The sequence below is a fragment of the Onychostoma macrolepis genome, chromosome 02 (assembly GCF_012432095.1).
Source record: "Onychostoma macrolepis isolate SWU-2019 chromosome 02, ASM1243209v1, whole genome shotgun sequence".
In the NCBI taxonomy this organism is placed as follows: domain Eukaryota; kingdom Metazoa; phylum Chordata; class Actinopteri; order Cypriniformes; family Cyprinidae; genus Onychostoma; species Onychostoma macrolepis.
This window is the reverse complement of record NC_081156.1, coordinates 14077641-14104000: the sequence shown is the minus strand read 5'-3', so window position 1 is coordinate 14104000 and position 26360 is coordinate 14077641. Positions and strand designations below refer to the sequence as shown.

Genomic DNA, 26360 nt, shown 5'->3' with positions numbered 1-26360 from the left:
TGCCCCCTAGAGTATTGGAGAGTTTAGATTTTTATTTTCATTTATTTCATAATGACATTGTTTAGCGTAAATTAGTTGAAGGTACAAAATGAATTAATTATTTAATTTAATTAAATGTTCACTAAATATTCTGAATATAATCTTTTTCATCAATTGCTCCCTTGGGAAGTTTTTCCAGTGGCAATCCACACTAAAAAAAGATTTGTTCAGTGTAGTTCAGGACTTAATTAAATTACTTTATTAATTGATTATTATTTATTATTATTATTATTTATTCATTCTCGAAGGTGACTCACTTTTCAAGTGTTGTGAGTGAATCGAGTCGTTTATTCAGCAGCCACGTGTTTTGAAAGATAGAGTGAACGAAAAATATGAGTCAATTCAGAGAAAGAGAAACAACTCACTTAAAAAGATTTGTTCAAAAACACAGATTCGTTCGTTCACAAACGAAACAACACTAGTGAGTGAAATTAACTGCTTCTAACCCAGATAACACACGTACGTCTGCAAGACGTCTGTTAAAGATCTCTTGATCTGGAAAGTATCTGCTGTCTACAAACGTCTGACAGACGTCTTTCAGATGTCAGTTTTACATACATTCTAAATCATCTTAAAGACATCTAATAGACGTCTATTTGACATCTAAAAGGAAACGTCCTATAGACGTATTTCAGATGAGCAAACACCCTAAAAAATACATCTTGCAGACGTAAATACAGACGTCAAATAGACGTCTCCGAGACTTACGTGTGCTATCAGGGAAGTGAATTGTCCCTGTAAGTAAAAAATTTAAATAAAAGAATTGGCTTTGTTACAACCTTACGATCTCATGCACTATAACATATTAAAACCATGTTGTTTATTCAAATTAAAACATTGTCACACCACAGAAACACGCATCTCTGGTCACTTACATGAGCATTTTTGACATCACAGAATTTGTAGAAATTCATTCCTGTTGGAATAGCTCATACACCTTTTTTTCTTTCAAAAATCATATCACTGTTGATTTTTAACCGCATACATAACTATTAAGTAAATAATGATAAATAACCTGAAAAGCCTTAACTTATTGAAGCTTATATAGGCTAATAGTGTCATTATTCCAAATCCAACCAACAAACCACATATTACAAGCAAAAAGCTTATACACGGCTGCATCAAGTTATAGATTTTCAGAAACACATATTATATAACATTGTGTCACCCGATATGTTTTCCATTCCAGACATATATAATACTCTCCATACATAGTGTTCTCCATATATGCAATAATTACATGTAGACATGCATGGTTTCTTGAGATATCCTGCACTGCTGAGCTGCAAAGGCAGGACCTTTCACCCATACATTTAACATTTCCACTATACATTTATAATGGCCATTTCCTCTATTTGAATAACCCTATCCATATTGTAATCAAAAAGTTGTTTATCATGGTCTACAGGCACACACTGTGTATATTTGTGGAAGTTCAGTTGTGCTGTTGCTTTGTTAATTGCATTCATAAAGGCAAGTTGGTTGATCATAATAGCAGCTTTATAATAAATAGTGCAACCACAACTGTTGTCCTGATTGTACATGTGATCAGTCTCATGCCTCTTAATCACCTGATTTCTTAAAATGTAAAGGAGCGCCTATGATTGAATTCCTCCAGTTGAGCATGTCTGTCATTATTAAAACAATAAATGGTTTCTCACAACTATGATGCCACAGCAATACAGCAGCAGGAATAACAAAACATATACGGCATTTACACTCCAGCATCAGATTGGACATGAAAGAGATGGAAAGTTTTTGTGCTGATGTGTTCATTTTCTGTCTGTATCTCCACGTCAGTCTGTTTTTCTAGTTTCCATCTCAGTTCCTGTTTTTCTCGACCAGGCCGAGCGAAGGACTTTGAGACATCCGCGGATGATTCTGCGCATCCACATGATGTTCATGACATCCAAAGACACGCTGGAAATAACCCAGGCACTGCGGCCCCCCAGAGGTAACCGGTAAAAGTCATCCGTACCAAAGACTGAGTACATATGGCTGTAGTAGCCTGGAATGACTGCGATCCTCACCAAGAAGAACGTAAATGCCATGGCAACACCATTGACCAGACTTGGTTTGGAAAGTTTGTGGTAGCCCAAAATGTGAAAAAACCAACTGAAAAACATCAAAAATAATGAAATTAGAAAATGAGCTCATGTAACAGTTGCATTGAATGCTTTTAGATGGATTTTTAGGCAATACTTACCGCTGGTTCACGAAGGGGGTGGAGAATTCTGAAAGCAGGCGGAAATTAGCAAAGTAAGGCAATATCCCTTGACTCTGCAGAAGAAAATAAATAAATAAATAAAATAAAAAAAGACCACAAAATAACCATGGAGATCTTGAGGAAGTAATAGTACACCAGACCAGCTGAAAACAACTTACCAGCACATAGTAGTATGCATAGAGAGCAGCAAAATGATGTAAAACAAAATATTTCTCTCCAATAGACTCCCATGAAGTAAACATGAGCAGGAGATCTGAAAAAGAAACATTTTCTTTGTGTATCCATCAAATTAAAAGCAAAAACATATTTTCATTTGACCTTAAATACATTAATGTACACATCTTAATCAATATTTGCAATCAATAAACAAAAGTGTTTTTATAAAAATCATTAATTACTAATTAAAGAAGCAGTGAAACTGTTTTCTTAAAATGTTTCAGTCTATGAAATATTAAAATATCATGACGAAACACTAAATATGATTTCCTTTTTCACTTTATGCAGCCTTTTTTCTTTATTATGATATTAGGACGATTGTATTTACTTTATACCCCCAAAATTAATTCAGAAATAAAAATGATCATTAAATAGGTGTATTGAATTATATATATACATATTATAAATCATGTATGTATTTAACAATAAATGTTTATAATATTCACTCTGAAATATAAAAAGCAATGAATTGTTTTTATATATATTTTGATGAAGAAATAATAATAAATGATTACTCTGAAACATAAATTAAAATATTAAAATAAATTGTAATTCAAATATGACAAAAATGCCCATCATGCAAGAAATGTATTCAAACCATGTATGAACTTTTGCATCAATATAGCATCACATCCTTAGCCCTCCACCCACCTGAGATAAGGTAGCCTGAGGTAACGGCCACATTGAGCTTCACCAGTGAGGCATTTCCCCTGTAAACACAAATTAGAGGTTAGATAAGAAAAAAATAGTGTTTGTGAGTCCACCAAAAACATCAAGTCCAGACTGTACTTTCTAGACATAAACGACACTATGTTGCATAACAATTTGTTCCGCCACATTTGTAATGGATTGCATGTTCAAATCCTCACCAGACTGGGTCTTTCTGGATAGGTTCATCAAAGATATATATGTAGAGACAGAAAAGTCCCACAACCAAGGCGTGTACTGTTGAGACGGCCCTTTGAGAAGAGAAAACAAAAAAAAACACAGCAGTGAGAGTTTTAGATCTTCCAACTTTAGTTAAGAGTTCATAATAAAACACATGCTTTTAGAAGATAAATCTGACACCTGGAGTTCCACTCTGTCCTATGTGTAGGGCTGAGCCTCAGGAAGCCTTTGCAGAGCTTCTCAGACACCCAAGGGCTACCTCTGTGGAACAGCCACTGGAAGCCCAAGAAGCTCCCTATTACAACCACCAGCACCTGCAGGCTGAGAGGCTCCATGCCTGCTGAGCCCTAGAGAGAGAAAGAAAAAGACGAGAGCAAGACGGCAGCGAACGTTCAGCAATAACTCTCCCATTGACAAACCCCCCAGCCCGACACATAATGATCCCCCACCACCCCACAAGCACTCTTTAACAAAATCAAATGTTTCTTACTCCAGACCAGTTGCGAACATAAAAGCCCCAGTCATCACCTGAGCTGCCGCAGTACCTCTCTACTGCCAAATCCCCCAGTATACAGAAGCATTTGCATATGTGCTGACACAGCCGCACAGCCATCCAGAGGTCAGCCGACTCAAACACGTCTCAGATTGCTCCATCGCGTGGCTTTTGTGCAGTCTGAAATGCTTCCGAGTCCCAGAGATCTCGGCATCCCGTAGGAAACAGCTGATTGTGTGGGTTTGTGCTGCATACACTAACTTCTATGCTGGCTGAGGGGAGTGTGTACATGTTACTCCGGCTATACATTTCTGCAGTATGGACACCGATCGAAATGAAACAGCAGGAAATCAATGCGTGTGATCAATGTGGCATTGTTATGGTCCACTGGGACACGACCACTCCCCTGCTTTGTCCTAGTACCCTTGAAAAAGGCATCAAGCTTCAGTGCTTTTAGTAACTGATAGTAGGAGAAAGTCAAGCCGGCGTGACCTTGTCAGATTTGAATTCTACTGTTTCATTGAAATGTACAGTTACATTAGAACATGCTTTTATCTGAAGTGACTCACAAAAGAGGAACAAAACCAATTTGTCAAGGAGCCAACACTAATATGCATTGCCAGGTGTATTTGACAGCTAGATTTTGGAAGCAAACTAGAAGAGAGGAGAAATGCAGAGATGAAGAAAAAAAAATGTGAGTGTGTATGTGCACTATATATGCACGGTAGGAGTAAAAGGGCCGAATAATCAGGTAACAAAGCAGTAGGACATGCTATCTTTATCATTTTCTTTGTCAGATTCATTGGTTCAAGCAAATTCATTTTCTCTTGCAACAGCTCTGCATGACTGCATGCGTCCTTAAAAAAATTATTTAGTCAACATATAATGCATGATCAGACTTACCCTTTCCGTTATGAAAGACCCATGTTGAACTGGCCATGGAGAGTGTGCATGAACACAGCTGGACAAGAGGATAAATGCAGGGTTTAAGAGCTCTGTGAATCTCAGGTGTTCATCTAGGGGAGAATGGCGGAGAGATTGCGAATGCAAATCCAACAGCCTTCTCCCTCTCCACATTAACTCAGTAAGTGCCTTCTCTTGTGTGCAGTTGCCCAGTGTAATTTTTTTTCTTTGAATCCTAAATTAACTTCATGGCATAGAGAAACCACTAGATGGAGTGAGATGTCCAACTGGCTAACTTTTTTCTCTTCTTGGTAGCAAAAGAGCTTGTGTTAGACCATGAGAGGGGTGGTTGATAAAGGACACTATTGCTAAATGAATGTTGTATATTTAGCGAGGGCAGCCCTGTTGTCCTCAATTTCCTGAATCCTCAGCCTGACCTTCAGCTTAAACCAGATCTATTACCAAACAAAATAAACCCTAACCTTATTTAAAACAACTCCAACAGTAACACTCCGGGGGTTTCTTGTATTTAGAGGCATAATGGAGCAAGTTTAGGGCAGAGTGGTTAGTCTCGCCCTGCAGCTTCAGGTAATAACCTCCCATCCCCCTCTAAAGCACAGTTGTTGTTTTTGTTGTTGTTGTTGAGTCTGCATGTTGTGCCTCAGGGATGGAGCAACGAGGCATTCCTGTTTGATGAACCATTCGCCCCAGAAGAGTTCTGCTCATGGAAAATAAAATGGATGTTGTATCTAAATGTGTATTGCAATAGAATATATTCTTCTCACTTCATCAGCTCTGGGTTACATAATAGGACAATGGGAACTAATAGCCAACTCAGTGCTCGCTGCAGAGGCTAAGTGAAATTAACACTCCAGACACTTTTACCGGAGACACAGGAACATGGGGAATTTCTGTTGCTGACAAAACATCCCTTTTTCACGTCTCATTGAGTGAAATATTAATGGTTTTCGTATAACCTGTTGATTTACTGGAAAACTGCAATACTATAATGAGTTTAAACATATTAATACATTAATAACCATTGAGCATGTGTGACATAACATAAAAGGCTGAAATTATTAGATAAAAAGTCTTATGAAAAAAAATCAAAATTATGACAGAAAATGTGACATAACTATGACAAAGTCGAAATTATGAGATAAGTCATACATTAAAGATATTTTTAAAAAATGATAAGCTTGAATTTCTAACATACTAAGTCATGAACACTGAAATAAGTAATTATTGCATAAAAAGCTACTTTAGACTTCCTATCTTATAATAATTATTTTTTTCTTATGTGGTGGAAATGGGCTTCCATACATTACAGATATAAATGCTATACTAACCCATATGCAAATATTAGTAGTAAAGTATTGCTCAGGGTTAACCACAGTACTGTTATGAAGTGGAAATAGGTCTTGTGCTTTTCCTGTCTTAAACCAAATGTCTGGGAATAATCACTTACAATGGCAAACACCTTGTTTTCCGACAGTTTCTTTGTTTGATCACTATAGTGATGGGCTAAACTCAAGCCCACTATATCATTAGAATGCATGTTTTGACTTGTCTTTAATTAATTGCAAGTCTTGAAGCATGATGGTACTTTCCATTTTCATTATAAATCAGAGGGGCTGAAAACAGTTTTTTTTTATGTCTGCACTGACACAACATCTTTCGTCTTCAGAAGTGAAAGACATTTCAGATGATGATAACAGTAATTATAGTATAACATGACGTGGCATTGAATGCAGAACCCAAAAATTACCAAGGAGGAATTCAAAAGGTGAGAGAAATTTGCTTAATATCTTGGATGAATTCTTTCTGGCATTGAGTCTTTATTGTTGTTTCCTGTTAATGGACAGCAGTGTCTCGGGACACAGAGGCTCAGGAAACACATGGTGAGGAGACTGGACTCCACAAAAAAAAAAAAAAAAAAGTAATAAAATCAAGGCCTCGACCTTCAGATATTTTCAGCATGTGTTAAACATCCTAAATATGCAAATAGTGATTCACAATGAATGATATTCTATTGTTTTGACCACAGGTAGCCTACTAATAAAAGTAGCATCATGAACAGGGCTTCAAACGAACATATTATTTTTAAATGTTTCTCTGGACTATTTGTTTTATTCCAATGATTAGTTTTGCTACATATCATTAATTTATATTTTATAATTCTGTTTTATTATATTTTGAAGGAATTAATAATTACAAGATTTCGTACTACGGTGAGGGCTAAGGTCATGAATATTAATAGAGTCAGCAGAAGTTGCTTGGTAACCTTCCTGTAGCTTACAGCACACAATCTACTTAATATTCATAACCTTAGCCATTTCACTAGCGCCACAAACTAACATCTGCATTTTAGCCAATCAGGAAGGTACACTATGCTGCGTCACGTAACCTAATTAATATTCACAACTGAAGTCTTCGCCGTAGTAGAATTCGTAAACTCGCTCAACCTCAGCAGACCTTCTGCTGCTCTTTAATTACTTTGCTGAACAGAAAGAGTTCAGTGCATCCGCTCAGCTGGGGCAGTCATATTTGACTAGCCTAAACACACGTATCTGTGGTCTTTTTTAAGTTGTGTAAAGCATCTTTTCTCGAACAAGAGTAGCCAAATTAGAAACCGGGGGATCTCTGATTATTTCTTATTTCGAATCGGCGTGAAATAAAAGACAATGACTCAGTTCAACAAGGGCCCTGCATATGGTTTATCTGCTGAAGTGAGAAGTAAGGTAAGGTTTGAATGATTTTACGGTTTGTGTAACTTACTTCAACGCCAGTTAAACGACGAAATGGCGTTTGTTTCTTTGCATTGCACTAAAATGCATGGATTCAAATGCATGAAAGTGTAACTCTTTCACTTTAGAATGAACTGCCTAGCATTCCAGACATGTTCAGGAACAAAAATGCCGCATATCATTTAGTTCTAAACGTACTTCTGATGGCCAAATGCACTGTTTCTGTAGGTTTTCAGAGAAAGCCATTGTGTTTCCTTTTCACCTGATGCCTGTGATTTGATACTTCTAAGATTTTGGTTTTAGGGTCGATGCATCCTTTTGTTTTACTACTCATTTATTGCTTATAAAAGACGAAGGCTCATACTTTTGCACGTAGAAAGTAGGAAATTGGAAATAATCCATGTTTCATGTTGCACTAACTAACTGACTAATCAATGAATGAAACTTTCTTTTTTTTTTGTGCGCGCGACGTGTTTCGCTTTTCACGCCATGTTTGAGATGCTGTTTGTCATTTTCAAGTTACAAAACCTGACACTCTATCACTGCAAATGAAGTTTACCGTGTGTTATTCTGGCTGATAAAGCTTGCCTGCAGCCTGGTGTGTTGGTGGGTCATGGCATGGGGTCTTTTGTTGAATTCTGGGTGGAGCTCCAGTTTGAGAGAAAGCAGCGAGGCTGCCGCTCTCTATACAGAGAAACTAAAAAAATAAAATAAAAAAAAAACCACCAGTAAAACCAATTAATCAATAACACTATCAGCCTAAATAAGCGACATTGTGTGTATAATAAAGGTTTAGTGATGTTAGCGATGTAATTTGTTCTAATTTGTGTGGAAATGTGTTATGGAAACTTTAGTCGAGGTGATGCGCGTGCAGCATCTGTGATTTTTAAAACGTAGTTTCGTTTTTATTCGTTTTAGGACGATATTTAAACTAGTATGGCTGTATAACTGAATTTTACCTACTTCCTTAGTTAAAACCTCTGTGGGGGAAAAAATGGTTCGTTGTCAAATGGACTGTTAATATTGTGTACATGCGCGCGCACACACAAACGGGGGTTTTCTCAGGAAAAGAGGGTTAAAACGTCACTCTAAATCACACTGAGGCTTTTCTTCTGAATGCAATGCAATGTGCCCCATCTGCAGTGACTGATATTTTGTATATTATTTTTAATTATTTCTTCATGTTTAGATTCCATTCTGTGCGTTATTGTCACAAAGGTAGCAGAACTTATTACATCAAAAGTCTGTGAAACTGTGTAGGCCCCAAACATAGCCTATAGTTCTAGAAAGTATAGTATTTTATTTATTTATTTAAAGCCATATGTTTTCCCCCGTGCAAAGTGACCTATAGGCTACTAATGACCGTCCATCTGGTGCATCTGAGATGAACGGTGTTGCTCAAGGACATCAATTCTACATTCACACTCCTTTTATTAGCCAAACTCTTTAACCATTAAGCTACAAGCTTCCTCATTGTCTTAATTGCATATCACATCGAAAAGCACACAGAAAACACATCCCTCACTAGAGGGCCTTTAGTGTCTGCGGTTGGTCACTTTAAGCCTATTCAGCAGTATTCCCATCACACTATGTATCTCGTGAAGAGTGTGTGTGAGAGAGAGAGAGAGAGAGAGAGAGAGAGAGAGAGTGTGTGTGTGTGTGTTTAGTCAGAATGAGTGGGAGGATTGATAAACAATGTAAACCGCAGTGGGGTGATGCTTTCTTGAATCCTGTGCCATCTGCAGAGGTGTGAGGACACTTGACCCCAGCTGACTTTCATTAGCATTTCAACTGGGCCATGCAAATATCTGAAGAGAGCTTACTGTAGGACACTCCATTACTGACATTATGTTTTGTGTGTGTTTGAAGGTAGTTTACTTAAACTCATATTTAATACTTGACAGTTACTTTATTGTATGATTTGGCAGGACTTTCTCTGATTTTGTACCACTTTTCATTAAATGTTTCATTGTTTCATTGTCAACTTTTGAAATCACAATTTACTAATTTGCAGTCATGTTTTAATTTAAATATGTAGAATATATTGTACAGTACATAAAATATATAAAGTATCTTAGAGTGACGCATTGTTTTGAGATGAAATGTGAGGAAAAAGAGAGACCGTGGAGTGATGCAAGAGACATGAAGTTACCACAAATACATGTGGTTCAAAAATTTGGGATTTAAAAAAAAATATTATTTATTACTTTGTTTTTGAAAAAAGTATCTTAAGCTCACCAATCCCTGCATTTATTTGATCAAAAATACAGTAAAACAACAATATTGTGAAATACTATTGCGATTTTAAAATCATTTTTATGTTTTAATATATTTATTTCTGTGATGCAAAGCTGAATTTTCAGCATCATTACTCCAGTCTTTAGTGTCACATAATCCTTTATAAATCATTCTAATATGCTGATTTGCTGCTCAAGAAACTTTTTTATTTTTTTTTTCTTCTTTTTTTTTTTTCTTCTAATCAATGTTGAAAACAGCTGCTTAAAGGGTTACACCAGCAACCAGTCTGGGGTGGCACAGAAATCTTCATTATTTCAATATAAAAATGTGATTGACTATAAAGTATTGGACTGTTTTAGTGCCTAAAACACAACTGAATACAATTAATTTCTACTAAATTGTAATTGAGATATTTGTGAATTAGATCAAGTAATGCTGAGAGAATATGACAACTTGTGTATTTTTCCCCACCTCCAGGTATTTTAATAAAGGGTCTCAGTCAGCTTGGTTCTGGTTCTCAAAACCCCCAAAAGCTTGTTCTCCATCATTGCATACTCATTGATGAGACATGCAGATAGTAATAAGAATTGGTTAATAAAAAATAGAAAAATAAAAAAAAAAGGTCAACAGCACTTAAATGCCAGAATGTAAAATAAGTTATTTTATGCATCTAAATGGTTTCATTTTCGTTTGTACTTTACAAATTAAAAATAAAAAATAGCGCATGTTTTCTAGTATAAGTACACTGTGTTCATATTTGCTTGTGCATTAAATTACAAAAAAAAACAAAAAAAACATCAGCTTTTGCCTTGTATTGTGATCTTGAATTTCACAATATTTTAGTACATAATGCATTTGAGAGACTTTTTTAATGTGATGCTATACATAATGCACTAATCCCTTTTAGTAATTTTAATGACTTAAAGGGGTGGTTGTCTGTTTTTTTTTCTAGGCTTGATCATGTTTATGGGGTGCAGTCTAACATGTTAATGCTTTGTTAAAAAACGCATTACTTTTCACATAATTTACCTTTATTCCACACCGCTCTGTCCCTTCTCCTCTAAACGCGCTGATCGTTTCCTGCTTTTATGAAGCCCCTCCCTCAGAAATACACGATGGGCTCTGATTGGATAACTGGCACAGTGTGTTGTGATTGGCTAAACCGCCTCTAGAGCGTGTCTGAACTTCCCGCCCCTCACCTCAGTGGCATGTGCTCCGGTTGTATTGTAAACAATGCCGTCGTCTATATTGCTTATCAGTTTGAGCCTGATTGAGACAGAGGATATTAGTGTAGAGCAGTGGTTCTCAACCTTTTTTTCCACTGGGCCGCACTATGGTCCAAGTGCAAGTCTCATGGGCCGCACGCATGTCATTTACATATTATGTCATCAATACAAACAAACCAGATTTATAATGTTATTTATAGCCTAAATATTATGGTATCTAAGCGATTACATTTATTTAAATAAATAAATAAATAATTCTACTCCCCATTGATAAAACACCTGATGCTGTCGGGAGCTGACCAATTTTGTGAAATTCTGCTCGAAAGGAGTAACAGCACAATGAAGTTGCGATTGTAAGTTGCAGTCTGTAAGACGCGCACGGAAGCGTGACTTGACATGCGACATTGCAGAAATGTAGCCTTGATCCAAATATGGAAAGCATATATATCGAATTTAATAATCTGAGGTTCTCTCGAGAGATGTTTTGCCACATTTCTGTAATTAAGGATGATTGCTGCGTAGTAGCGTATGGGTGTTTCTTTTTGCAATCCGTGATCGCGTGCAGTTGCTAATGCGTGCAATCGCTTTCTTATGTGCGCTGTTTTACCGGTTAAAAATCGAAATCGATCACGTTCGGCACGGCCCACGAATGTCCCACCTTGGCGCCGGCCCTGATTCAGCATGGTGGGCCGCGGGTTGAGAACCACTGGTGTAGAGGATCGCACAGAACCTGTGCAAGCATGGCTTTTAATGGTAGGCCTAAGTTTTTTGTTTGTTGTTGTCTTATACTTTTAGGTACACTGTTATTTGGAAATGCTACTGCTTCTGGTAGCTTTTAATATACGGTTTTATTCTGATTAAAGCTTCAATACAGTACGGCAACCGCACACTTGTATAACCGCCATGTATAACGCTTCTCATAGCTACAGTATGTGAAAATAAGTGTATTCACTGAGCTGATGATCTGAATGAGAGAGAGATGCAGAGCTTCCTCTTCTCTAAAGCAGCACAGCATGGCCTCGCCCCCTTTGCTGCATGTTCCTGGGGGCGGGGTTTATGTAAAATTCTGGGTTCTTGACGTAATGGACCCGTGAAGTAACTCATTGTAGTCCCTTACCAGTCGTTTTTGTAGGCATTAAACTGCCGGAATTTTAAAAGACAGTTGTGAGTGGGGTGGCCAAGCTTAGGACAGTGGTGGCCACGGCCACCCCCTGGCTTCGCCCCTGCTTGTGACTGTCCCATTGACTGCCAAGTAAATAACACTGTCAAGGCCCAGAAAAGTATGAAAGACATTGTCAAAATAGTAGGGGTGACCCCGAATAGTCGACGATTCGATGCTTCGATACGAGGAGCCTGATTCGACTCCCAATCTCACAGTTGAATATCCGCGGGGTGTTATGATCAATCCATTTTGGCTATATGGGGGTGCTCAATGTCTGATTTCACATAGAACTACCGGTTTTCTCCCAATAAGTTGATATACAGCTTATTATGATAATGCTGTAAATAAGAATCCGAAAAGAAAAAAAAGCTTTAATAAACATTTAAATATCACCCCTATAGATTTAAGTTTCACTTTCCATAATCCGTGTCCGACAGAGGAGCATCTTGGTGGCAAGGATTTAAAACTTTAACAAGACTCGAACTGATGCAGAGTGAAAGACTGGATTTTTTTCGATCAGGTAGGATACAAGTGATTTTAAAAACATTTCAGCCGTTTTATATATATCGTGTATATATTATTTATCTCGTATAAGATGCATTTGGTTGAGTCGCTGCAGTAAAGCGCTTTATTGAACAGTGATTATCTCTTCAGTGCGTAGTGCGAGCAGGACAAACAACTATCCAGAATAGTAATAACTATGACTGGGACTGCCATATACACATAACATTATAGTAAGAACACTATAATAAAACGCTGTGAATTTTTAGAGTTTAGTTTCTGTGTTTCTGCACGTTGTTGCGTCAAGAACGCGTCCACAAAAGGAGTTCAGAGCCGCTCAGACACGTTCATGCATCGGGGCGTTTTGTGCATATAGCCTATAAGTTGTTATATTAACATTATGTTGTATAAATTAATGAAGCGTATTTTATATGAGATAAATTAGTTAAATCCCATTGATTAAAAACCTTCTATCAAATGATTAATTCTACTGGTCATTCAGCGCGCGCAGCTCAAAACAGAAATGCAGAACATTAATAACTCTCATATACATAACGTTATAATGAGAGCACTATTGTAAAAAATGTTGTGAATTCTTAGGGTTTCGCTGATGTTTAATGTTAACTATTTTTTAATCAAAACATAAAACATTATTCACTCCATTTGTATCTGCGAGGCGTCCATTACACATTTTCCCTGTGTGTTAACGTCAGTACAGACTGTCGAATGTCTGATTTGATTCTTGGTAATGTATTTTGCCCCGCCCCCAAATATATGATTCGACTATCAGTCGACTGTCAGCAAGATTCAAAAATTCCGATTGGACACTGAAAATCCTTAGTCGAGGACACCCCTACAAAATAGTCCATCTGCCATCAGTGGTTCAGTCTGAAGTTTATGAAGCGACGAGAATACTTTTTGTATGTAAAGAAAATAAAAATAACGACTTTATTCAACAATTCGTCTCCTCTGAGTTACCGTAGTGCCATTTTGGAGAATATCCGCTGAACGCGAACTGCGTGTGCTGTTCTGTGTCAGCTGCACCGCACAGATACGCTGTTTTCGTTCAAATCAAAGCGTAAATAAACCTAGAAGACCTATCCGTGTGGTGCGGCTGACACAGAACAGCGTCGCGGTTGCGTTCAGTGGATATTCTCCAAAATGGCGCCACGGTAACTCAGAGGAGACGAATTGTTGAATAAAGTCGTTATTTTTATTTTCTTTGCATACAAAGTATTCTCGTCGCTTCATAAATTTCAGACTGAACCACTGATGGCAGATGGACTATTTTGATGATGTCTTTAATACTTTTCTGGGCCTTGACGGTGTTATTTACTTGGCAGTCAATGGGACAGTCACAAGTAAGGGGTAGGTGATTTTAAAGACAACATTTTCATTTTGGGGTGGAGTAATCCTTTAATATTTTTGTGGAAACCAAGATTCATGTTTTTCAGGTTTCTTTGAATAGTCATTTATTTGAAATAGAAATCTTACATCTAACATAAATATCTTTGCTGTAACTTTGATCAATTTAATGAATCCTTACTGATTAAAGCCGATACTTTATCAAAATGATTTGAACTGTAGTGTAAATTCATATAGGCCTATAAATGAGTAGACTGTTCTCCTTGCTATTCAGTGTTTCAATATGTAGTGGACTAGTGGTCATATAAAGCAGTTGTTCTGCAAACATATACATCTGAGACCTCGCTGCCACGTTATTTGGTCTGCTAGACATTTCCAGAGCAACAGGGTAATTAATTGATCAGCAGAAACAGCTGTGCTGTTCACCAAGTCCTCTCACAGTATTAGATCTTTTTTACAGCTCTTTCCTCCAGCAAATGTGTAACTGGATTTTAGACAGGATCCTTCCTTTCTGTATAGCTCTGGCTGAATATACTGTACCTTACATACTTCCTGCAAGTGTTTCTCTTTTTTTTATTATGCACTGTTTTTGCCCTCCACATGACTTTGTCCATTAGGCCAGCAGAACTCCCAACATGTTGTTCTCACATGGCCAAATACAGATGTTCTCCCTGTTTTCTCGGTCTTCAGGAAGTTTACAGTCTGCTCTGGGCCGATGTGCTCTATCTGAAAGTCAGAGAATGCACCAATGCACTCCTACATTTGTTTTTTTTTTTTTCTTTAAATGCTCTAGTACACATTCAGGAACACAAGCTCTATTGTGCAGAAAATTGCAAGTGGACAGTTGGATGTGAAGACACCACCGATGTCTAGTAGCAGAGCACCCAGAGATGATAAAGGACACTGAGAGGGATTCATAGATGTTGTTGCGCTCATCAACCTAAGCTGCTGCATGTGGTTTTTGGGCCTCCACTTAATTTTGTTGGCCCTTTATAGTATTAAATATCTTGTTTTATTCCAGCAAATACTCTCTGGTGAGTACTGTTGCTTTAAAGTCATTTCTCTCTTCCATTGTAATGGTTCTGGTGCTTGAGTCCTCTGAAAACTCTTTGAGTATTATGAAAAGTTGAGAAGATACTTTAACTCGGGGTGCACCTGAATTAAACATGGCCAGTGCCAATAAATATTTTGATGCCCATTATAACAGTTCCACAACATTTTGTCTTAATTAAATGAAAAATAAAAATACTAGAATAAAATATCTATCTGGTTTTAAATGCACCAAGTGAATTTTGGCATCACAGCATTATGAAGTACAGTATATGAAAGATGAATGTTAATTTTGAAATTTTCTGTAGATTACATTTAACAGTGTTTACTAAGTTGGATGATACAAAAGTAATCTAAATGTGAAATTAGGGAAAATGAGCATAAATAATTATCCAATATAGTAAACTTAAAAGCATTAATAACGTCTGATAACCAACTTGTATTTTGGGCATCTCTCATTCTTATATGCAAAAGTAATCTGATTTGCCATCTTTACACTGTCATAAATGGCTTTTGATGCAAGGATAACAAGTTATTGTGAATAATTTATACAGATATTTGGAAATTTCATTTTAGATTGTTTGGAAAGTGTTTGGGGTTGCTGTGAAAAGCAACATATAAAGGCATAGCTCTCAAGGGTAGTTTTGATAAAACATACAGGTTGACTGTTTTCAGCTTTGTCGTGCTCTGGTGAGGTTTGTTTTCAGTGTACGTTGTGTTATGCAGAAGTGTTGAAGGATGTCCACATTGTTAACCGTGACACCTGAGGCATCATGTGAAAAGTGATGACTCTCTTTTTTTTTTTTTCTGTGTTTAAGGGGACTTTGCAATAGCACTTTAATAATGGGGTATATGGCCTCAGTTCAAGTTCTGCTTGTCATCCATCTGTTGTTCAATTATGTCTACCAGGAGACCTTTTAAAGAATGATGGCTGTACTCAGTGACACGTGGAAGGCCCTCCGATTTGCTGTTGTTTCTGTCACAGACCCATTTCCCGTTGTCCAATTGTTGACAGACAGCTGAATTTAAAAATCACAACAGCTGTGTATCCAAAGTGAAAATCCCTCTCGTGTTCTTTTTAGGTAGAATGAGTTCGAAGAAGAATGTATAAAGATTTAAATTTTACAATGTAAAAAGTTTAATTGCTGATATTCCATTAAAGAACTACTAGTAATTAGGGAAATCGCTGTTGCCATGGAAATGAAGGCAAAAGAGCTTGGCTGCAACCGAAGAATTTATTATTTATTAAAATCAATGGAGTTATTAGTGTTCTGCAGTAACATCTTTTTGAACTTTTTAAGTGTTTGAAGTGTTATAGTTGATTGGTTTGGTTCATGGCTTTGAACAGTTTATTAAAGAATTGATTGAAATGCCTGTGGAGAAAATAAATGAAAAACATGCCTCTTGAATCAAGGGGCGGCCACTGTTATGCTCTATTTGTCCACTTATTATGAAGAATTTTTAAAAGGGCCAGTCGAAGCTTTGTGCCTTTTGAAAGTGTATTTTTATGAATGTTAAGGTCTGTAAAAAATTGTTATACAAAGGAAACTTCCCAATTGTCATACATTTCTTAAAGGGGACAACAGGATTGTCAGTAAAACAGACATGCTCCAACCTGTCGCCTCTTTGGATCCTCAGACATTCAGCATGTCATTCAGTTGAAGTTAGGAGCCAATCCTCATTTGTTTGGTTGATGGAATATGTTTTACAACTCATTTACAATTGATTCAAGACCAGACCTGTTGAAGGAAATTAACCTTAAAGTGACAATGATAGGAAGGACTACCTTTTTATTCAAACACGAAGTGACTTGATTTCATTTATACATTATTTTTATTTATACGTTATTAAACGTATCTATTTACTTGTCGTTAGAGGTTTTTTTGCAGACAAGATAAGCTCTTTCAATTTTTTTCTGTTTGCTGAATGACAGTAATGGGGTCTGGTAGGTGTCTGGATCTGCTTCTGAGTTCACAGATGGGGCAATGCTTTGTAATTTCCTGTCCATCTTACTGCACTTGGCTCTAGTCTGGCACAAAGTACCCAGAGATGAAGAGGAGATGATTTCCAAAGCTAACCTTAAAACATGACAGTACCTGCATGCTCAAAAACCCTTTGTTTTGGAAGTTTATGAATTCATGAATTGAAACTGTGCAAAAGTTTCCATGCGAGTTGAATGCACATGTTCTCAGTTCCAGACAGTTATTTAGGTTCACCAGTGAACGTATCTAGTGGTACTTTTACTTTTCATTATGTCATGTAAGTGGAAAAAGGTATGCAATTGAAATTGAAATATGACATTGTCTCATACTGATTCTAAAACCCCCAAATTTACTTTATGGAAAGAATGGAGACCTGTTGGAATAAATGTGTCTTTTGCATGGCAGGCCTTGGATTACATATGGAGAAACTGTTTAAGGAAGCAAGAGTTTTCAGTCTCTCTTTCTGGTCCCTGTAGATTGCTCAGAAGTACGACCTGCAGAAGGAGGAGGAGCTGAGGTACTGGATTGAGGATGTAACGGGTATGCCAATCGGAGAAAATTTCCAGATGGGGTTGAAGGATGGCGTCATACTGTGCGAGTGAGTCTGTGAGCATGATGTGTGTTTCAGCTTGATTAGGAGTTCAAAACATTTGGAGTGTTAGTTTGGCTCTAAATAATGACTTTCAGCCCACCTGTAACCTTTTGTCTTGTTTATTGTAACCCGACAACATGCCAAAATATGGGGTGATTTTTAATATTCAGGCATGAGACCCAAAAAAATAACAACAAAGAAGTTCTGCCAAGCTTAAAGTATGTGTTGCTCATATTATAACCACCTAGTCTGGTGTCCACACCTTCTTTTGTTTGCTGTTGCCCTTAACTTTCCACAATGTTCCTTTAGAGCCTTTTAATGAGAAGAAATGTTGTGACATGATGTAATCTTGGTATACACCTACCTTTTCAAAAGATTTTTATTTTTTTTAAAGGAATCTTTTATGCTAACAAAGAATGCAATTAATTGATCAAAAATACAGTAAAAACTGTTATATTGTTAGAGATTGTTACAATTTCAAATAACCTGTTTTCTATTTGAATACATTTTAGAATGTATAAATTTATTTATTAAATTTATTTTTGTGCTATGCTGATTTGCGGCTCAAGAAACATTCCTTGTCAGTGTTGAAAACATTAAATACAGTTGAGGTCGAAAGTTTACATCCCCTTTATAGAATCTGCAAAATGTTAATTAAAAGGCTCATTGAGGGGGAGGGGGTGAAAACTTTTGCACAGAATGGAGATGTGTACTTTTTTCTTATTTTGCCTAAATGTCATATTTTTCATTTAGTACTGCCCTTCAGAGGCTAAAGAAGATAGTTACCTACATGTTTCCCAGAAGCCAAAATAAATGAAATTTACTCTGATCTTCAAATTCAAACAGTTTTCACCCCAGTCTTAACATGCATTTTGTATGATCCCTCTTATTTTGGTAAAATAACATTTTGCAGCTTCTGAAAGGGGGGATGTAAACTTGACCTCAACTGTATTTGATATTAATATTCTTGTGGACTTTGGAAAAAAATAAATAAATTCACTGACCCTAAACATTTGAATGGTAGTAAGTGTGCACTACAAATTCCATGTACTGTAAGATGAGTCTCCTCTAGAAGATGTAATATTTGGTCTTTCTCATAGGCTCATTAATAAACTTCAGCCTGGATCCATTAAGAAAACCAACCACTCCAAACTTAACTGGCACAAGGTAAGGAAGACCTGTTTATGTATTGCATTGTTTCAATGTTTTTTTTTTTCATTTCAAGTCAATTTTATTCCTAATCTAAAATTATAATAGCAAAGCCACTTGTCTTATTCTTTTCACTGAAGCTTGAGAACCTGGGCAACTTCATCAAAGCCATTCTTGCTTATGGCCTGAAGCCTAATGACATCTTTGAGGCCAATGATCTGTTTGAGAACGGGAACATGACTCAAGTCCAGACCACACTTCTTGCTCTGGCCAGCATGGTGAGTTTTGTGCAAAACATCATGAATGGAGATGATGAAAGAAGGATGTTTATGTTTGGAGTTTCTGGTATAATGCCACTTTCGTTCTTTCATTCAAAGGCAAAAACCAAAGGTATGGACACAAAAGTTGGCATTGGCATAAAGTATTCGGACAAACAAACCCGTAACTTTGATGATGAGAAATTGAAGGCTGGTCAATGTGTGATTGGGCTGCAGGTGAGGAATGTCCTATGTGTTGTTGCTTTAGGAAACCTTTTAAAACCTTTTTTTTTTTTTTTTCTTGGGATGTCTTTAGTAAGATTCCCTCGCTCATGTTTTGTATATAGATACACATCCTTTGTTTTCTCAATGGCTAGATGGGGACAAATAAATGTGCTAGTCAGGCCGGGATGACCGCTTATGGCACCAGGAGACATCTGTATGACCCAAAGACTCAAGCAGACAAGCCTTTTGACCAAACCACAATCAGCTTGCAGATGGGCACAAATAAAGGAGCAAGCCAGGTGAGTGTGTATTTAAAGGAATAATTCACCCAAAAATGTCAATTCTGTCATTTACCTCATGCCATTCTAAACCCATAAGACTTCATCTTTGAAAAGCAAACTAAAATGTTTGTAATTAAATCTGAGAGGTTTCTGTTCCTCTCCTGAAAGTCCAGGTAAAACTTAGGTTTAAAAAGGTCAGAAAGGCATTGTAATTCCAATCGAACGGTTTAATCAGTCTTATCAAGAGATACGATTGCTTAATATGATGAACAGATTTAATTTAGATTTGATTTAATTTATTCACATTCATACAGGTGCATCTCAATATATTAGAATGTCGTGGAAAAGTTCATTTATTTCAGTAATTCAACTCAAATTGTGAAACTCGTGTATTAAATAAATTCAATGCACACAGACTGAAGTAGTTTAAGTCTTTGGTTCTTTTAATTGTGATTGATTTAGGCTCACATTTAACAAAAACCCACCAATTCACTATCTCTACAAATTAGAATACTTCATAAGACCAATAAAAAAAATTTTTTAGTGCATTGTTGGCCTTCTGGAAAGTATGCTTATTTACTGTATATGTACTCAATACTTGGTAGGGGCTCCTTTTGCTTTAATTACTGCCTCAATTCGGCGTGGCATGGAGGTGATCAGTTTGTGGCACTGCTGAGGTGGTATGGAAGCCCAGGTTTCTTTGACATGAGAGGAAGAGTGTGCAACAATGTGTAAAGAGTAACCTTTCAAAAGTAACAGTGTGGTCGCATATACCTTTGTACAGTGACAAAATAAAGTAATCTGAATAGGAATCCATGCAGTCTTTAATTTCACACGAGGAATGTGTAAGGTGAAACATTTCCCCCATTCATATTTCACGTTGGATTCAAGTTTGTTGAACTTTTAACATGCAAATTTGTCAGTTTAAAGCTTGGTTTGGAAATTTTGACCATTGGACATAGCTGTTCTGTCCTGCTCCTAGTGGGCCAACGTTCTGCTCCTTTCTACTCCAAACATACTTGCCTAGAAGTTTCTAGTGATGCTTGGTTAGCTGGTTCTGGTGTGTTTAATTGGGATGGAATGAAATTCTGTGGGACATTGTCCATCTGGGAGCACGGTTGGACACCCCTTAAGACATTTTAGGCATTCGATTCCCAACTTTAGTTTTCACTTTATTCATCCTTTCTTCTTCCTCAGGCTGGCATGTTGGCCCCTGGCACCAGGAGGGATATTTTTGACCAGAAATTGGCTGTCCAGCCACTGGACAATTCCACCATCTCGTTGCAGATGGGCACCAACAAGGTGGCCTCTCAGAAGGGCATGAGCGTGTACGGGCTGGGCAGACAGATATATGATCCCAAATACTGTGCCTCCCCCACCGAACCCACCATCCACAGCAACGGCAGCCAAGGCACCGGCACCAACGGCTCTGAGATCAGCGACAGCGACTACCAGGCTGAATACCAAGGAGAATATCAAGACGAGTACCAGGCAGACTACCACGAGGAATACAGAGCCCACGGCATTGACTATTAAACTGCAAGCTTACAGCACAGATAAATATTTTTGGATCCTCGCATAAACAGAGCGAGTTGTTTTTTTTCTCTCGCTAGCCTTTTTATACATTACAAGAAACGTGTTAAGAGGATGTTTCTTAGATCACGGGTCCTCTGATAATACAGTATTTTATTAGTTAGACAATAGACTATAGTCTATAGTAGGGCTGGGCGATATATCTCATGCGATATGCATGCACATCTCGTCAGTAAAGCCGGCTCCTTGATTAGTGGTAAATTTACTGATGAGATGCGCATGCGACACATCGCCCAGCCCTAGTCTATAAGTATTGTTTTGCCCTTTTTAAAAAAAGTTTGGCCCTTTTTAAAAGTCAAGATGGGTTAGAGAAGCAGTGTGTTTGTCAAATGTCATTCATGGCATATTAACTACAATCTCTTTTTTTTTTTTTTTTTTTTAAGTATATTTTTTACTTCCTGCTTTTTAAATCATTTTGAAATTGTGCCATAGACTTTTGTATGTTTAGACCAACTCGTATCTTTTTGATCAGTCCCCCTCTTCTCAACTGTCTTGTATTTATTGCCAGTAATACTCAATAGAGACCTCAGTCCTGTTGAATGGCTCCTTTTTTTTTTTTTTTTTTTTTAAATGAATAAAGTTTTTAATTTTCCAGTCAAGTCTGTTGTCATTCTGATTAAATCAATAAGTCTTTCAGGTTTATCAGTAGGTTTTCTACCTAGAAAAATTAGCTTGCTTTGTTTTTGTTTAGTTTTTTTTCCCCTTCTATTCTACTTGTTTTCTTTCATTTAATAAAAAAAAAAAAAAAAACTTGCTTCATGTACTGCGTTAGGCTAACCGAGACTTGTCATAGCGCTTACAAATGAGGACAATAGAAGCAATCAAAACCAACAAAAGAGCAACAATATGCAAGTCGCTTTGGATAAAAGCGTCTGCTAAATGTCTAAATGTAATGTAAATGTAAATGTTTTCTCACACATTTCAATACATTTATATATTTACATTTATTTATTTTTGTTCTGTGCTTTCACTTCATTTTTTTATCAGATGAATTTGCCATTGATCAGCTCCACCAGATTTATATCTTAATCCATCCTGGAAAAGATGAGCCCTTGCGTTTGAACAAAGGGGCATAAGCGAGTCTGAATGCTGCCTTGTGTCGGCATGGAAAGGGAAACCGAGAGCTGTAGAGTGAGAACACATCTAGCACAGTCTGGCTGATCTCAGAGCAGTCATGACGCATGGAGGACAAGGACTGGCCGGTGTAAAGGGTTCGTGAGAAAAGCAGCAAACCCCCACCTCTTCCCGCAAACACCCTGACGGGGAATAATCCCTGCTTTGTGTGCCTGTGGAATTTGGCTCTGATAATGCAGCACTCAATTAGACAATCTGACAGAACAGCACAGGTTTCCCCTAGCAACGTTCCCTTTGTATCAAATGTGACTCCACATAAGCAGTTTCAAAGCTGCTACCTGCTTTGGGAAGAGCTTGACTATTACAGAAAAGTTAGTGGTTTTCCGAGTGTGTGCTGTTGAGAATTTCTACCAAAATGTACTGCTCTTGTGCTCCCTGTACTTAAAGGGATAGCTTTATCAAAATTGAAAATTCTTTGACGGACTTCTCTGGAATAGGTTTTTCCAATGGTAATCAAAACTGGTTCCTCAAAATATCATCTTTAGCATTCCACAGAAAAAAAAAGTCGGTCATACAACACAAGGGCAAGTAGTGCCATGGGGTGTGTTGCTTTGTTGATGACCAATCACATGATCATATCCTGCCGGTTTTAGTGTACAACATTTAAGTCCTAACTTATTAGTAATGTTAAAATCACAAAGAAAATGGACTAAGCAAAGGCCATTTTTTTGTTATTCTGGCTAAAAAGTAGATGCATCAACTCTTTAAATGCACTGAATATAATAGCCCCTCATGATAACAATTAGAAAAATATTAGATTTTTCCATTCTCTCGCCAAAGTATGCATCTCTCCTTGAGATACTTTGTGTACTCTTGCAAAACCTTTGTGTTACCCCGAGAAACTTGGATGTTCTCTCACAAAACTGTTTACCCAAGAAAATTTGTTTCCCTACCACCTCATATTTACATTAAAAAAACGAGCGTAAATGTTATTGGGGAAGACCACTTATTCTCTCTCTCTTGTGAGATATTTATTTTTGTTTTTACCATCGTCATGTCTCATTAGGGTCTTAATAATAGACTGACCCGAGAGGTTCTAATTGACTCATACAAGATGATAATAGAAAAAATCCTATCCTTATTTGAGTTGTGATGAGAGTGCATTGCATGTTATTATTTAAATGACTCCATTTTAATAAATTGACTTGAACTGAACTTGCAACAAACAAACTGTGCTGAGATTTCAAATGAACATTAAGAATGAAGTTCAGAAATGATGTAAAATGACCCTGCTGGCTGAAGACTTGAACAGAACCTGATAGATTTTTTTTGTATTGTATGGAAAAGCATTTAGCAGAAGACAGTCATTTCTTTTGCGTTCATCAGGGATTTTTGCATTAATGCTGTTTTTCTGCTGTGAAACAAGAAGCAGATAAACGATATAAAGGAAAAACTAAGAGGTATGAGCTCATGTACGCCTTGAAAATGCCAGTCTCAAAGAAAACACTATCATTTTGCTCCACAAACCACGAGATCAGTCTGTGAAAACACTGAAGTAACTTGAAACTTGAAATATTTTAATGCCTGTGGCATGAGCTGCTCCTCTTCAGTTACAAAGGCTGGACTGTACATCTGCCAAGCATTCTGCAATCTCCAACCCGTTTGAGGAGTCATCTCATTCAGGCTTTACACATGGTATGTGAAATACTTTACATCACAGCAGGCCTGGCTTCGAGTACATGAGGTTGGATTGGGTTTTTTGATTAGTACTTTCCACTCATAGCCCAAAGAGAGTTCCTCTCAGCGTTCAGCTGGACACCACAGCTGCCGAGGGACCGAGGCTGGAAATTGTTTGTCACTCTTCTTTCTCTTTGTCCCCTCACTGCTTACTGTGATGGTTTGTACTCTGGACAGATATACGACTGACAGTTGAAGATTTTGGTTTATGAATCATCAGATAGGATTTCTGTGAGTGCACAACAGTTTCCACTGTTTCTTTTAAGTATGTTTGCTTAAACTTTAATATTTTAAGTTTATGGCCTTTGGGTTCTCCGGTCAGATGTTAGCTGTGGGAATAGTACACTGAACATGACATGGACATTTTATCCTTATTTACAACATCTCTGTGTGGTTTGCTTCTTCTAAACTCGTTTTTATTATATAGTGTCACTAAATGGAAGTGCAAAAATGGTTGTTTTTAAACAGGTTTCCTAAATATTCCCCTCGTCCTCCATTGGTCAAACAAAAAGATAGCCCCATCAATTTTGTTGAGCTGGACTAAACACTGAAATAAACAAAGCAATGTTTTAAAAGTGTTGCTTGGGGAAATCAGTCAAAAAAGACTACTTGATCAGCTTTAGAAAAAGATTGTGTGGCTTTCAGCCCATCTACATTATACTATCAACCAAACCATTTGGGTATAAGATTTTTGTAATGTTTTGCTCTTATGCTCACCAAGGCTGTATTTATTTGATCAAAATACAGTAAAACAGTATAATATAGTGAAATATTATTATAATTTAAAGTAATTTTTTCAATTTTTATATATTTTAAAATGTAATGTGTGATGGCAAAGCTGAATTTTCAGCAACTCAGTGCTCCAGTCTTCAGTGTCATATGATCCTTCAGGAATCGTTATAATGCTGATGTGCTGCTCAAGAAACATTTGGATTATCAATCGAAAAAGAAATATTTTGTAGCATTATCAATTACTTTACTGTCACTTTTGATCAATTTAATGCATCCTTTCTCCATAAAAGTGTTCATTTCTTGAAAAATCGGACTGACCCAAACTCTTCAATGGTAGTGTAGCTACATGCTAGTTGAATTTTTTATTTAGCACTTTTTTTTTGGACACAAACAGATTTATTTTACAACTCATATATTTTATGTGGCTGTTTTTATATGCATTTAAATTCTTTGCGTTGAGAATTCTTTTCTTTGCAATGCAGATGCGACTATCTCTTCAGTATTTCGTTTGTTTGCTTTAATTGTGGTGATGGGAATCTGCAGAGACACCTGCTGATTAACGGCAGAATTACACCATCTTGAGTGTCCTGTCCTCAGGCACGTTACAGATAAAACCTGAGAGCAAACAACTTTAATCCCTGAATATTTTAAAAGAATTTAAGTTGTTTATCGTCATCTCTTAAACGACATACCAATTATTAAACTAACCTTTGCATTAGAACTTGGCATGAGCATGTACATACAGCCAAAAGATGGCGCTCACATAGCAAGGTACAAACAGGGTCTATGAAAGAATTGACTTTAACAAAAAGAGACAACCGTGTTTTGCAAACAGGATGATTTCCAGCTGGTCAGGGAAAGGTAGAAGCCACTAATAATATTGCACTTATCAGTAAAGCAACACAAAACTACTGATAACTGTGAGAATAATCAGTCATGAACATTCCAGCCAAAACGGGATTTCATCACTTCAGAATGAGAAAACACAGCAAATATATCTGCTCTGCACAATACCAGCTCTGTTCAGTGAGGCCCATAGTGAACCAGAGCATGTGGTTCACGTGTTTAATGATCTTGAAAGCTTCCTTTGAATAAAATCTTTAGTAAATCTAATTCAAGTGCAGCAGATGATTACACAAACTGTGAAAGTTATATCACAGATTTCTTACTCACCCAAAACAAAATCAGTTATTTACAGCAGAATGCCAATGCTGCTTTTCTACATTCAATGAAAGTTAATAGAGACCACAGCTGTACATTTTCAGTGTATAACAACTATTCTGTCCTTCACACAATTATGCTATGACCTCCGAAATTGTGAAATATAAATTATGACATATTTATGGGATTTTTTTAGAGCTTGACACCCTCTGGTCACCATCAGGGTTGTTTTAATATCATTGCAATACTGTTTTAGTTTTTAGTTGGTTTTATTTTTTTGTTTTAGTTTTAAAACTTTAAGGCCCAGTTTCACAGACGGGGTTTAGACTAAGCCAGGATTAGGCCATAGATCAATTAGGACATTTAAGTAATTTTTATTAACATGCCTTAGAAAACATAACTGGTGTAAATTCTTGAGACAAAACAATGGCACTGATATATTTTAAGATCAGTCAGTCCAAGTTTCTTTACACTTTACACATTAGTCTGGGACTAGGCTTAAGCCTTATGGTAAGAATTTTG

The 26360-nt window shown here is 37.0% G+C and overlaps 2 protein-coding genes across 11 annotated transcripts; one reads left to right on the top strand and one right to left on the bottom strand.

Moving 5' to 3' along the window:
* Positions 1-844: 844 nt before the first annotated feature.
* Positions 845-8930, bottom strand: si:dkey-10f21.4 (Transmembrane protein 56-B-like). 9 transcript variants are annotated; one of them, XM_058752162.1, is made up of 9 exons: positions 8477-8567; positions 8073-8210; positions 4767-4824; positions 3551-3717; positions 3352-3441; positions 3134-3192; positions 2425-2519; positions 2246-2319; positions 845-2154 (listed from the first exon to the last, which is right to left on the bottom strand). In XM_058752162.1, exons 2-9 carry the CDS (start codon positions 8126-8128, stop codon positions 1836-1838), a joined length of 918 nt encoding a protein of 305 aa, XP_058608145.1. In that variant the 5' UTR covers positions 8129-8210; positions 8477-8567; the 3' UTR covers positions 845-1835. The 9 variants fall into 9 exon arrangements, with proteins under 9 accessions (XP_058608145.1, XP_058608154.1, XP_058608184.1 ...); XM_058752171.1 differs by having other exon boundaries at positions 8073-8930; XM_058752201.1 differs by lacking the exon at positions 8477-8567 and having other exon boundaries at positions 3551-4135; positions 8073-8143.
* Positions 7171-21694, top strand: cnn3b (calponin 3, acidic b). Of its 2 annotated transcripts, XM_058752141.1 has the most exons (7): positions 7175-7507; positions 17514-17635; positions 18730-18796; positions 18919-19056; positions 19156-19272; positions 19413-19559; positions 20739-21694. In XM_058752141.1, exons 1-7 carry the CDS (start codon positions 7451-7453, stop codon positions 21075-21077), a joined length of 987 nt encoding a protein of 328 aa, XP_058608124.1. In that variant the 5' UTR covers positions 7175-7450; the 3' UTR covers positions 21078-21694. The 2 variants fall into 2 exon arrangements, with proteins under 2 accessions (XP_058608116.1, XP_058608124.1); XM_058752133.1 differs by having other exon boundaries at positions 7171-7507; positions 18919-19272.
* Positions 21695-26360: the final 4666 nt, after the last annotated feature.